The sequence below is a fragment of the Schistocerca gregaria genome, chromosome 9 (genome assembly GCF_023897955.1).
Source record: "Schistocerca gregaria isolate iqSchGreg1 chromosome 9, iqSchGreg1.2, whole genome shotgun sequence".
Taxonomy (NCBI): domain Eukaryota; kingdom Metazoa; phylum Arthropoda; class Insecta; order Orthoptera; family Acrididae; genus Schistocerca; species Schistocerca gregaria.
In genome coordinates this window covers 131243702-131257969 of record NC_064928.1, presented here as the reverse complement: position 1 = coordinate 131257969, position 14268 = coordinate 131243702, and the positions used below count along the sequence as shown (strand labels likewise).

The 14268-nt window shown below is 38.2% G+C and overlaps 1 protein-coding gene across 2 annotated transcripts in view; it reads left to right on the top strand.

Annotated features, from left to right (window-relative positions):
* LOC126291896 (mitochondrial import inner membrane translocase subunit TIM44) overlaps positions 1-14268 on the top strand; it is a 68521-nt gene that overhangs the window by 31828 nt on the left and 22425 nt on the right. For both annotated transcript variants that reach the window (XM_049985625.1, XM_049985624.1), the window contains exon 6: positions 2886-3212. In XM_049985625.1, coding sequence (XP_049841582.1) covers positions 2886-3212 — 327 coding nt within the window. The remainder of the gene's footprint in view (positions 1-2885; positions 3213-14268) is intronic.

Here is a 14268-nt window from a genome sequence, read left to right as displayed (position 1 = left end):
CTTAGCTGTTTAGCCCCCCTTAAACATCCCAACAACCACCACCCCTTTACTCCTTAACTGTTCACATTCTACCTGAACTTTCCTACTATATTTAAAGTGGGTCGCAATCCTCTGCTTACAAAGATAAAAAGTATTATCTGGTTATGGTATAAAAGTTGTCTAACAAATCATATGTTATTACAGAATAACCTATTGTAGTGGAACTATCAGTTCACTCTCATTACTGAAACTGTATTCACATGCTTCCATTTTATATTAAAATTTAAAAGAAATTTGGTTTCAGCAAACACCTGTTATTAATCTTTACTTTTGTATACATGCGGAACCCTCCTAACACTAAAGAGTTCTTATTGAATGTAATTTTTAAAATAGCTTTCACAATTTTTAAAATGGCTTTAAAAAATGGTTTCACACCTCTCGTTTTTGTAACTAGGTGCTAGGTTATCAAAACTGCACATATTTATCATATTCCTTATTTATGCAAAAGAGGCTCATTTTTCTGCTTGTCAGTAACCAATTTTTATTTCAGAATTTCTTTTAAAATCTTAATATAAAGTGACAGCGTATGAGTATGGTATTAGTGTATGCCTGTGAAGTCGTAGTTCCTTTATGATAGGTTACTTTCTCACTAAAACGTATGGTATGCTATACAACTTTTGTATTGTAATTAGATTACAAATTTTTTTAGTTTTTTTAAACAGTAGATTAGGATGAAATTGTAATTTATTTTTGTTGTTTAACAGATCTGGAGGTGGGCAACATTGCCCATAACCAGCAATTTTCAAAGAAAAAGCAGCTATCAACAGACAGAAAAATAATCCTCTTTCGTATCTTCTCCGAGGTCTTTCAGTGCTCTGTCGAATTCTTCACCCATCTTGTATACATCCAGTTCCTTTTCCCTAGCACAATATTGTCTTCAAGTAGCTTTCCTTTATATAACACTTGTGTATACTCGTTCCACTTTTCAAGCTTTCTCTTCTTTCCTTAGTACTGGCTCTATGCGCGCCATAAGTGTTTGCACAGATGCAAAGCTTGAGAGTAAACTTTGGCACATATTTATGTCAGAAAAACTGAACATACAGAGGATTAAGGAAAGGTTTCTGCCATGAATGTATCAGAACAGTCTGAATTGTCTTTCAGAGCTTGTCACTGGAGATAAAAATGTGGTTTATGAGAACGAGACCCTAAGAAGCAGTCATTGCAATGAAAGAGTGTGCATTGATCTCTACCAACAAAGCTTGGCAAGTCAAGAGTAACATTATGTCCACATTGATCTTTTGTGTGTGTGCACTGATGGGATTGTACATAAGGAGTTCATCCCTTCTAGACAGACTCTTAAACTGTTTTAATATGTTTAAGGGAGGACATGATGTGAAATCAGTCACAGAAGTGGTATATGAATGATGTAGTACTTCACCATGTCAGTGCAGAAAAGAATGCAGCCAACATCAGGAAATTTTCACTAGAAACAAAATGTTTTTTGCTCCTCTAACCGCTATCTCCCTTGTGGTATGTAAACCACTTGTATAGAATTCAAAGAAAGCAACTGTTCTTTAACCTACAAAGTGTGCTGAAGTAATATTCAGTGTTTAGTTTGTGATAGATACGGACATGTGTGTCAGTACAGGTGGAATTACTTTTGACTTCATCTTGTTTGTTACTTTGTCTAGTAGGTATATTCTGCTTAGCTAGAGATCCTAAGGTTGCAGGTTGTTAATATGTGCCATTAAATAAATTCATGAAAGCATGTTGTGTTTCTTCTTCACTATTAGTTTTAATACATTTTTAACACATTTGTAACACTGCACTTTTTCAAATAATACATGATGAATAATCATGCTTCCCCTATTTGCGTCTTTCACAACCTCAGTCTACATGTACTTAGTGCAATGGACGAATAGCCCATCAGATACAGGTGCTTTCTACCAACTGTATATAGGGTGCAACAATGATAGCTTGCAACTATCAGTTATTACAGTCTGTTGTAAGTTGAGTATTTATTTATATCACTAATAAATTTACAAGTGATGTTATGAAAATAAAAAAAATAAATCAGTAATGATCTTTAACATTAATTACCTATAAATCAAATTATGACTTTTTAAAATATGTCAAGAAAATTTTAGAAAAATGCTAGTGTCATCAGAATCAGTGTAGCTTTGTTGTAGCTTTAGTATTAACAATACATTTGTTCTCATGTCAACTGTAGGCACATATATTGCTTCAATTAAACTGTAATAATATTAGTAGTATTTTTATGTATCACATAGCACAAATTCAGGAAGTATCGAGTACTACAATATGTGGTGGAAAGAAGTTCCTCTGACCAGTTCCATACGCTCCCCAACTGCTCTATTTACCAGCCATAGCTCCAGATGACTTTGTCCCCTAGCTTAGGATGGAAAGAAGTTGAAGGGATGAAGATTTGATATGGTAGAGGTGATTCAGGTGAACTGCGGGGGATACTAAACATCCTACCAAAGAAAGACTTCCAGGTTGATTTTCAAAAAGTAGCAGAAATTTTGGGATTTAGTCGCCGAGGGGATTACTTTGAAGATGATGGTGCAGAATAAGATCTAGGTGAGACATAATAATTTTAAAATGTATTTCATGAACTTTTGGATACCACCTCATATCCTAAAGGATATGGAGTACATCTAATCACACTTCACATTTTCCTTCGGATAGTCTCTTCCTCGCTCTCAGTAGGTTACAAAGAGGAAGACTATATTTTCAGAAATTTTTGTTGCCACCATTGAACATCGTAATGAAACTAATTCCATTTTCCTTTTATGGCAAGAATTAGTCTTTTCCCCATGTAAAATTGTAATTTATTTATATTTGTGACTAATCTTTGAATTTAATTTACTTTTCATTTGCTTCAGGTTCTACCAAAGCTGGCAGAATTTTCGCGACAACAACCCGTATGTCGGTAAGATACTAGACTGGAAGACACGTTACGATGAATCGGACAATCCAGTGGTACGTGCCTCCAGACTACTAACTGATAAAGTGTCAGATGTGGTCGGCGGTCTCTTTCAGAAGACAGAGCTGTCCGAGACAATGACTGAGCTCGTGAAACTGGATCCTAATTTCGATCGACATCGTTTTCTTAGAGACTGTGAGACGGACATAATTCCAAACATCCTAGAAGCCATATCCAGAGGAGATCTGGAAGTTTTGCGGGACTGGTGCCATGACGCTCCATACTCGTAAGTAATCCTCTGGGATATCATCATTGATTTACAATCAACACCTGTATATCAGTTTGGACTGTGCTACACCCATATTGTGGTTGAAGCTCATATCTGTCCATTTTTTACCTTGAGCAGATACAAATTCTTTTTGTTTAACACTCAGACATGTTTTGTTGGTTGGTAGATTTGGGGGAGGGGACCAAACAGAGGAGTAATCGATCTCATCGGACTAGGGAAGGATGAGGAAGTAAGTTTGCCATGCCCTTTCAAAGGAACCATTTTGGCATTTGCCTTGAGCCTGTCATGATTCAGTGAAGTTTAGTGATAGAGGATTCATTTGTTTTTTGTCAAATAAGATGTACGTAAATTTTGAAGTCTTCTTCTGTATCATTCATTTTCTGGTCATCTTCTTCAGTAAGTTTTCAGAAAATTGCCCAGTACCGTTTCATTTGTTCTGATCTTTTTCATTGTTCCTCATCTAAAAATTGCCCAGTACCGTTTCATTTGTTCTGACCTTTTTCATTGTTCCTCATCTAAAAATTGCCCAGTACGTTTTCGTTCATTCTGATCTTTTTTGTTGTTCCTCATCTGTAAATACATTTTTCATTGTATGTCACTTGCCAATTTTTGGTTTAAATCTTATTTTTATGTTTTTTTTTCAAATACTTTAAATTTTCTGTTTTGTTTTTCAAAGCATCCAGCATTAATTCTAGTTCTTTCATATACTTCCTGATTTCCTTTATCCATCCCATTGTTGCTTCATCTTCTTAAGTTTCTATATAATTTTTCTTGGTAATCTGGTTTCTGTTGTCCTCAGAATGTGACACACACACACACACACACACACACACACACACACACACACAGAGAGAGAGAGAGAGAGAGAGAGAGAGAGAGAGAGAGAGACTAACTGACTTTTCTTCTGTATCTGTAATGGGCTCGGGTTCATTGTACACCACTTCATTTGAAACTACTGACCATTTTCCAGTTTCCTGATATTTTGTATTTATCCATGTTCTAGCTATTCTTGTCTCTACTTTTGGGATTTTGTTAATTCTGTTTTAGTGACTCTGAAAAGAGTTTCACTGCTGTATGTCACCCCTGGTTGAACCACTGTCTTATGTTTTAATTTAGATTGATAGATATTTTTTACTGCATGTTGGCCATGTTCATTTTTGAGCTTTTATCATTCTGTTAGTTCTTTCTTGCTATGCAGATTGCTCATCCAAGTTGTACGTTATAATTTCTCCTTAGCATTTAAATGGTTTCACTATTTTGATTTTCCTGTTACGTGGTTGATTGCTAGTGGATCTGCTACCATTCTCTCAGTTTTTATCGAATGATATCTGGAGTTCTATTTTTGTGCTATATTTTGTAGACTTGTTATTTGATTTTTTTTTTTTTTTTTTTTTTTTTTTTTTTTTTTTTTTTTTTTTTTTTTCCCTTGAGTGTTATTAGCTAGTAACACTAAGTCATCTTTGAGTCTTGAGCAGTTTAAGTCTATTTGATCTCTCTTGGTTACAGTTCTTAAATTTTCATGGTTTCCCTTGTCACATACTCCTGAACGCAGATGAAAAGTAATGGCGATAAACCATCTCCCTATCTCAATTATAAATGACTCTGATATCTCTCCCCTGAACTTCACTTTAGATTTGACATTTGTTAGAGTTAATTTTATCATTTCTGTTAATTTGGGATGAGTCTGAAATTCCTTAGTATTTCATCTTTGAAGCTCTGTGGGTACAATAATAAGCTTTTCTGAAGTGTTCAAAGTTTGACTTGTTTTTGTCTCATTTTGTAGTAACCCATTACCAATTTCAAAGTGGTTATCTGTTCTGGACAGCATCTCTGTGGCATAAATCCTTCTAAATTCTCCTAGGTGCAGTTAAAGTTGATCTTTACAATGATTGTATAGAATTATTGACATGACTTTATATGCAGGACCAAAAGGGAAATTCCTTAATAATTGTCTCAATTTGTCTTCTTTGTGTAAGGTGTGGATTATAGCTGTAGTCCAGTGTTCTGGTCGTTCTCCTTTTTTCCAGGTTTTCACAATGCAGTGATGCAACATCTTCACTGGCATTTCCAAATTTCTGCAAATGTTTGATTTTCTCCTCTTGCTTTTTAGTTTTTGAGCCCTTTCAAAGCTTTGTAGACTTCATGGCTTGTGGGTGGCTGTATGTTTTGTTGGTGGGTGTACATTTTCTGCTGGTGTTTTAAAAGCGGTATCTGTGTTTATCTGAAACAAATCTGGAGATCTTCACAGTTTAGTAATTTGTTAAATGTATCTTATAAAAGTTTTGTATCTTTTATTGCTGTGACCATCTTATTGTTTTTATCTTTATTCATTAATTTTGCAGGGTCATATCTGAATAGTTGTCTGTTAAATTCTTTGTACTAATCCCTTAAGTTTGTTTTCTTGCTATTTTTCTGTCAGAAGTATATGTTGTTAGTATTTATGTTTAACCCTTCTTATTATTTTATGGTTTACCTTTCTTTGTTCAGTGAATTGCAAGTATGATTCTTCCAGTTTATGTCTCTGATACCTTAACCAGGCTTGGTGTATATCTACTACTGTTTTATCACACTCATCATTCCACCACTGGCATTTTTTCCTTGGCCTTATTAGAGCTACTTATTCAGACTTTTGTTTCAATTGGGAACTAATTCCTCTAGGTCATCTGTTATTTTTATATTCCTTGTTTGTTCATCACATTCCTTGTCGTTTTTCAGTTTGAGGGTAGTATGTTCACTTCTTCCGGGGTGGGATGTTTTCTTTGTCAATGGAGTGAATTTAATTTTTATTATGCAATGATCTGATCCAGTATCTGTCCCTCCCCATAATTTCACATTGTAGCTTCGCCTGTGGTAATTTACACACATACAGACGTGATCCGGTTTTTAGTTTATTTGGGCTTCTCCTGAAGTATATTAGCTGTGAGATTATGTCATGGTTTTTACAGAATTCCTCGAATCTCTTGCCATTTGTGTTTGTTCTTCTTTGTGCTGGCCATTTCCTTATTATGTTTGTATATCTCTTTTTTCCTTCCTAACTGATCATTAAAATCTCTAATTAAAATTTTAGAGTGGTTTTTATTTGTTTGTTATCAACTGGTCTAAAAGCTCCCAGAATCCATCCTCATCTTCTGTGTTCTTTCTTCATGATTTTTATCATTAGGTGGGACATGGCCATTTATTATTGTGTATATATTATTTGCCAGACCACTGGTACATGGCCATTATATGCCCAATTCATAAAAAGAAGGACAAAGGAAACTATGAAAATTATCGTGGTATTGCTTTAGTCAGTGTGGTGTACAAAGTATTAGCCAAAGTCATTGCTATGAGACTTACACCAATTACAGAAGACTACCAGTGCAGTTTTCAACAGGGTAGATCAACAGCAGACCAAGTCTTCATTATACGGCATATAATTGAAAAGTGTTATGAATATAATGTGGATGTACACCAACTTTTAGTAGATTTTAAACAAGCCTATGATAGTGTTAAAAGGAAAGAGCTATATGACACCTTAATGGAGATGGAATTCCCGAATAAACTTATCAGACTCGTACAAATGACCCTCACCAGCACAAAATGACAGGTAAAAGTAGAAGGAAAACTTTCTAAAGAATTTGAGGTCAGTCAAGGGTTAAGACAGGGTGATGTATTATCCACGCTACTCTTCAACATAGTGTGGGAGAGAGTGATGTGAAGGGTGGAGATGATAACTGAGGTGACACTCTGTTTAACCGTATGCACCAAAATTGAGCTTATGCCAATGATGTGTGTACCCTGTCTAGAAGTTTGAAAGAAGTGGAAGAAGGATTTGGCAGACTGGAAAGGAGGCAGAACAGTTGGGACTTAGAGTAAACAACACAAAAATACAGTATCTATTTGCTTCCAGGAAAAATGCTGTTGTTAAAGAGAAATTATTAAGTTGAGCAGAGGAAATTATGAGAGATGTGAGAAGTTCCAATACCTGGGAGTGCTGGTTAGGGAGGCTAGCAGAATAAGGGAAGAAATAAAATATAGGATTGCTGCAGGAAATGAGTTTACTGGGCCCTGAGCAAGATCCTTCAGTCATGTAGCGCGAGCAGAAAATCGAAGGTGACTGTCTGTTGAACAGTCATAAGACTGATGGTAATGTATGGCTCAGAAACATGGACAATGACTGTAGCACAAGAAGAGCTCTTGAGAAGATGGGTGAGGAAAATATTAAGAATGATTTTTGGAGCCGTGTATGAGGCGGGGCAATGGAGGATAGGGAAAAACAAGGAATTGGAAGAACTGTATAGAAATCCTGACTTGGTGACTGAAATTAAGTGTAACAGCTTAAGATGGCTGTGCCATGTAAAGTGAATGTCAAAGGATTGAGCTGTCAAAAAGGTTTGCACAGGAAATCCAGGTGGCAAAAGTAGCAAAGGGAGACCCTGAAAACGATGGCTGGACGATGTGGAAAATGATTTGAGAAATATTGGAGTCAGGAGATGGAGGCAGCAAGCAGAAAAATGTCAGGATTTGGCTGTGGTCATCAGAGGAACCAAGGCCCTACATGGGCTTTAGTGCCAAGAAGTAAGTAAGTATATTTTATTTGCAGCTTTTACAGTTAGTGTTGATAGTCTGAGATATTGTGCTTTAACTTCTGTAAGGAATTCAATTATTTTGAGACCAACCACAAATCCTGTTCTGAATTGTGGACATTATTCAGTTACTCTTTTTCTGGCATTCCCATGTAAATTCCTTGTGATCCTATTGGTTCCTGATCAGTTTTTCGCATGTCTTGAGCTCCATCATTCTAGTACATACTTATTCGATGGAAGATTGATGAATCTAATGATGATGGTAAAATTTCTTCACCATAATATGTATGGATGTTAAACGAGAAGAATTTGTATTTTCTCAAGGCAGAAACATTTCCATAATTATATACATATTGCATTTATTTGCTACCTGCTTCATGTTTCCTCGCAATTCCATTTCAAAATTGTCAAGGTACTCCTCTTCTTCCTTTTTGGCTAACTGTGATTCAGCACCACGTTATTACATTCTGTGACAAAACTGTCTCTTTGCTCAGTCAGAATTATTGTTGCTGTTACCTTTATTCCTCGAATTATTTATATTCCAGCAAATACTTCCCATTACCACATTCAAAAGCTGTCTATGTGAGGCCACTCACCTTGTACTTAACCATCAACCTGATGGTGAGCTGCAAGTCAGAAGCTGTTGAAGTTAAAACTGTGAGCAACCTACGAGGCACTTGCTGTGTCCCAGCTGTAAGAGGCTCACACAGATAAGTCGGGTTCTGTTTAGGTAGACACCTTCTACCACAGCTTCTCAGGGGAACATTTAAGGATCGTAACAAACAAACCAAAAACTGATCTCTTTCAATGGACCACCAGAGACTACAGACACACATAACAAAGAGGACTCGATGACCTAATCCCCCAGAATACGGTGTAGTTATCTCAAAATAAAATGCCTGTGATAGGGCACAAGAGTGAAAATGTATTTATATAGTGACAAATAGAGGTGAGAAGTCAGTGTATAGGGGCACACTGCAGATGAGGGGAGGGACGAAAACATGAACTGGAGGCCTGTAACCAGAAACTTACACTTTTGCTTTGAAAGTATTGCCCAGTATTGTTGAGACACTGTTCCCACGGCAACACAGGGTGATTAATGGCCATCTCATAAAACTCCTGGGGTGATGTTATGAACCATTTCTGAACATAGTGCTCAGTATCCTCATCTGAGATGATTCTTATGCCTCTGAGAGCCTGCTCACCTGGAGAGAGGTCTGGACTGTGTGGTGGATGACTGAAGACCTTCCATTTTTATGTCTGAAAGAGCTATTTGATTGTGTTTAACTGTGGGTGAATTACAGCTTAGTTGCACTTTCCAGTATATTAATGACTTTTATAATCTAATTTTCTACACTTCACAGAAAAAGCATTGTTTCTGAAGAATAAACTTTGACCAAAAGAATGCATACAAGATTGTTATTGATTGTCGTTGAACAAACAAGTATGTTGCACAACAGTGATTAGAAACATTGTGTATTCAAGTTCATTGATTTAGTTTTGTTAGCTTAACTTCCATCTGATTGAAGTATTAATCATTGAGTAATAAAATACAGTCACCAGCTCACGTTTCAGCAAAACTTGTGAATTAGTATCTGTTTGTGACAATTGCTGACGAGTGTTAAGGCAATAACAAAAATAGTACACATGGAAGCTCAGCTGAAAGTGCCACGTCTAGCTATCTGCTACACTATGTTCTGTATAATTGCACAAATGAAATTTAATAATTACTGTAATAATCACTTTAAAATCAGAAAAAACGTATACTAATTAGCCACTTGCAACATCCGAATGCAGTATGTACAGTGTCACTCACAGTAATGTTGTCTGTCGTTAGGTCTTGTGAAGCAATACCAGTGATTAATTAAAATTCTGAGCCAGATTTTGTAGCAGTAACACTCAGCACGATTTGACAAACAGCAGCAACTTTTATAAATAATGCCAAAGTACCGAGAGCCAACATCGCAAAACATGTATACTGAGGTAACAAAAGTCACGGGATACCTCGTAATATTGTGTCGGACCTCGTTTTGCCTGGCGTAATGCAGCAACTCGGCACGGCACAGACTGGACTAGTTGTTGGAAGTCCTGTGCAGAAATATTGAGCCATACTGCCTCTATAGCCCTCCATAACTGCAAAAGTGCTACTGGTGCAAGATTTTGTGCACGAACTGGCTCCTCAGTGACATAAATGTTCAAAGGGATTAGTGTCGTGTGATCTGAGTAACCAAATGATTCGCTCGAATTGTGCAGAATGTTCTTCACATCGATCACGAACGCTTGTGGCCCAGTGATGTGACTCGTCGTCATCCGTAAAAATTCTGTCATTGTTTGGGAATGTGATGTCCGTGAATGGCTGCAAATGGTCTACAAGTGGTTCAGTTGGACCAGAGGACCCATGTAATGACAGCCCGTACCATTATGGAGCCACCACCAGCTGACACAGTGTCTTCTCGACAGCTTGGGTCCTTGGCTTTGTGGTGTCTGTGCCACACTCAAACCCTATAATTGGCTCTTACCAACTGAAATTCGGACTCATCTAACCGAGGCACGGTTTTCTAGTCGTCTAGTGCCCAACCGATATGGTCACAAGCCAAGGAGAGGCATTGCAGGTGATGTTGTGCTGTTATCAAAGGCACTGTCGTCTGTTGCCGTAACCCATCAATGCCAGATTCCGCCACGCAGTCCTAACCGATAAGTTCATCGTAAGTCCCACATTGATTTCTGCAGTTACTTCACACTGTGTTGCTTGTCTGTTAGCAATGACGACACTATGCAAATGCCGCTACTCTCAGTCTTTGGGTGAAGGCCGTCAGCCACTGCATTGTCTGCGGTGAAAGGTAACGCCTGAAATGTGGTATTCTCAGTCCACTCTTGACACCGGACCTCGGAACACTGAATTCCCTAACAATTCCCGAAATGGAATTGCGTGTAGCTCTAAGTATCATTCCGCATTAAAATTCAGTTAATTCCCATCGTGCAGCCATAATTTAGTCAGAAACATTTTCACGTGAATCACCTGAATACAGATGACAGCTTGGCCAATGCTCTCCATTTTATACCTTGTGTATTCGATACTGGTGCCGTCGGCATATGTGCGTATCTCTATCCTATAGAATGAACAAATACAGGCTTATTCTAAATGATGGGCCCATTTTCAAAATTTCGTATTTATTCAAGTACAAATCCAAAATGAAAAAGCTTTATACCACTGAAAAGAGGAAGATTCAAGTTTTTTTCATAATATTTGACATCAGTTTAATAATTTGTAATTAATTAGCTTTTAATAATTATTTAATAAATAGAAATGTGATAAATGTTCGATGTGGCCGCCATTAGCTGCACGGCAAACATCAACGCGGTAGCCAAACTCGTCCCACACACGCGAAAGTGTATCTGCTGTTACTGAATGCACGGCAGCAGTGATCTGATTCTGCAGATCATATTTAGTGTGGTTCGTAGAGGCGGGATACAAACAACTTCCTTCACATAACCCCATAAGAAATAGTCGCAGGGTGTGAGATCAGGAGACCTCGGTGGCTAGAAGTGCAGAGCCAGGTCCTCAAGTCCCCTGCGACTGATCCAGTGCTGAGTTAGGGAATCATTCAAAAAGCCTCGTACATCACAGTGCCAATGGAGTGGAGCTCCATGCTGTTGGAAAATGAAGTTCTGGGAATCTTTCATAACTTGGGGTAACAGCCATTGTTCCAATATGTTCAAGTACGTGGTTCCCATTACAGTTCTTTCCCCAATAAAAATGGCCCATAAACCTTTGTATGGGATACCGCACAGAACATGTTGATCTTTGGCGAGTCTTTTTCACGTTGCAGTGGTGAATGCGGATTTTCCAAACCCCATATACGTACATTGTGTCTGTCTGACTTTACCATTAAGGTGGAATGTCATGTCATCGCTAAAAATTACAGGCACTGCAGAAGGTGGTTATTCAGGCATTTGACAGGTGATTGCATTATTGTAATTGGACAGTGCACATACATAATTCTGTGGACAACATCTATATGTACGTCTACATAGACACTCTGTAAACTACTGTGAAGTGCATTTAAGAGCGCACCTTCCATTGTATCCATTGTTAAGGATTCTTTTCAGTCAATTAACATAAGGAATATGAAATGAATAATCATCTCACTGACTCTGTGCCCTATGAGATTACCCGAATCTTGTCTTCGCAGTTGCTGAGGAGTGATACGTCAGGGCTGTAGTTCTAGACCCTTCAATTGATTCTGTATCTTGAAACTTTGTAAGAAGGCATTTGCAAGATTATTGATGTCTTTAACCAGATGTTTACCAGTTGAGGTTTTTTAGTATTATTGTGATGGCCTCACATGAATTAAAGCTGTGACCATTTATGCTATCCTTCTTTGTATGTGTTCAATATTTCCTGCTAATCCTAGTTAGTATAGGTCCCACAGACTTGAGTAGTATTCACAGTTGGGTCACACCAATGTTCTGCAAGCACTCAATTAATAGACTAATTTTCTCTAGTATCCTAACAATGTACCAATTTGCCACCTGCTTTACCTACGACTGAGCCTACACGGTTGTTCCATTTCAGATACCTACAAATTGTTATACTCGAATATTAGTATGGTTGGCCTATTGTGATTCTGAATTATTGATTGTAGTGTGTCATGTTTTGAGTTTTGTAAACTGTACAAGTTTAAATTTTTAATATTGTAATCAAAATCTGCCTGGATGTTTGTACAACCTTTTTCATAGAGTCTTGAAAAATAAACCTCACCAAACAGCTGTTGTATGATCTGTTAACAGTACTATCAGTTTCAGAATGTTAGTCGACATCTAAATAAAGAGGGATAGCATAAGGAGGAATTAAAAAATCGAAGTGACACTAGGATCCAAAAGAAAATAATTTCCAATTCTACACTTGCATGAGCCTATTACATCGCACATCAGATCAGTCACTGTTACAGTCCACTACGTAAGGTTTATAATCTGGAATGGGTAAATAGTCCCTGATCATATACAGATCAGTCAAAATGTTTTGCCGGACATGTACGCATGGCACACACTGAAGATCCAAAGAAACTGGTACACTTTCCTAATATCATGTAGGCCCCCCCGAGCAAGCAGGAGTGCCACAACACTATGTGGCATGGACTCAACTAGTGTCTGAAGTAGTGCTGGAGGGAATTGGCAATGTGAATCCTGCAGAGCTGTCCATACATCCTAAGAGTACGAGGAGGTGGATATCTCTTCTGAACAGCACGTTGTTGCAAGGCATTCCAGATACGCCCAGTAATTTCATGTCTTGGGTGTTTTGTGGCCAGCAGAAGTGTTTAAGCTCAGAAGAGTGTACCTGGAACCACTCTGCAGTAATTATGGATGTGTGCAGTGTCGCATTGTCCTGCTGAAACTGCCCAAGTCTGTCGGAATGCACAATGGACATGAATGGATGCAGGTCATCAGATAGGATGCTTACGTATGTGTCACCTGTCAGAGTTGTTTCTAGACGTATCAGAGGTCCCATATCACTCCATCTGCCCATTCCCCACACCATTACAGAGCCTCCACAAGTTTGAACAGTCCCCTGTTGACAAGCAGGGTCCACAGGTTCATGAGGCTGTCTCCCTAACCCTACTCATCCATCCGCCGATACAATTTGAAACAAGACTTGTCCAGCCAGGCAACATGTTTCCAGTCATCAGCAGTCCAATGTCGGTATTGACGGGCCCAGGTGAGGAGTAGAGCTTAGTGTTGTGCAGTCATAGAGGGTAGACGAATGGGCCTTCAGCTCCAAAACCCCATATCGATGAAGTTTCATTGAATGGTTCGCACGCTGATGCTTGTTGATGGCCCAGCATTGAAATCTGGAGCAATTTCACAGAAGGGTTACACTTCTGTCACAGTGAACGATTCTCTTCAGTCATTGTTGGCCACGTTCTTGCGGGATCTTTTCACATCTGCAGTGATGTCGGAAATTTGATGTTTTACCGGATTCCTTATGTTCACTGTACACTCGTGACATGGTCGTACGTGAAAATCCCCTCTTCATTGCTACCTCGGGAATGCTGTGTCCCATCGCTCGTGCACTGACTATAACACCATGTTCAAACTCACTTAAACCTTGATAAACTGCCATTGTAGCAGCCGTAACCAATGTAGCAGCTGCACTGGACACTTGTTGTCTTATATAGACATTGCCGACTGCAGTGGTGTATTCTGCCTGTTTACATATCTCTGTATTTGAATATGCATGCCTATACCAATTTCTTTGTCGCTTCAGTGAAAAACACATAATTCACAAAAACTAAATTTAAATGTAGTAGTTAACTTATTTTCAGATCATTTACAGCACAGTGGCCTTCCCATAATTCCCGGTCAGATTATAATAAATTCATCGAAGCGGTGATGAAAGCCAAAATGTAAAACATGCAGAATGAATCGTATGGCCTTAAAAGGTGGACAGCCCTAAACGAACAACAAAGTTGTACAAACAGGAAAAGGGA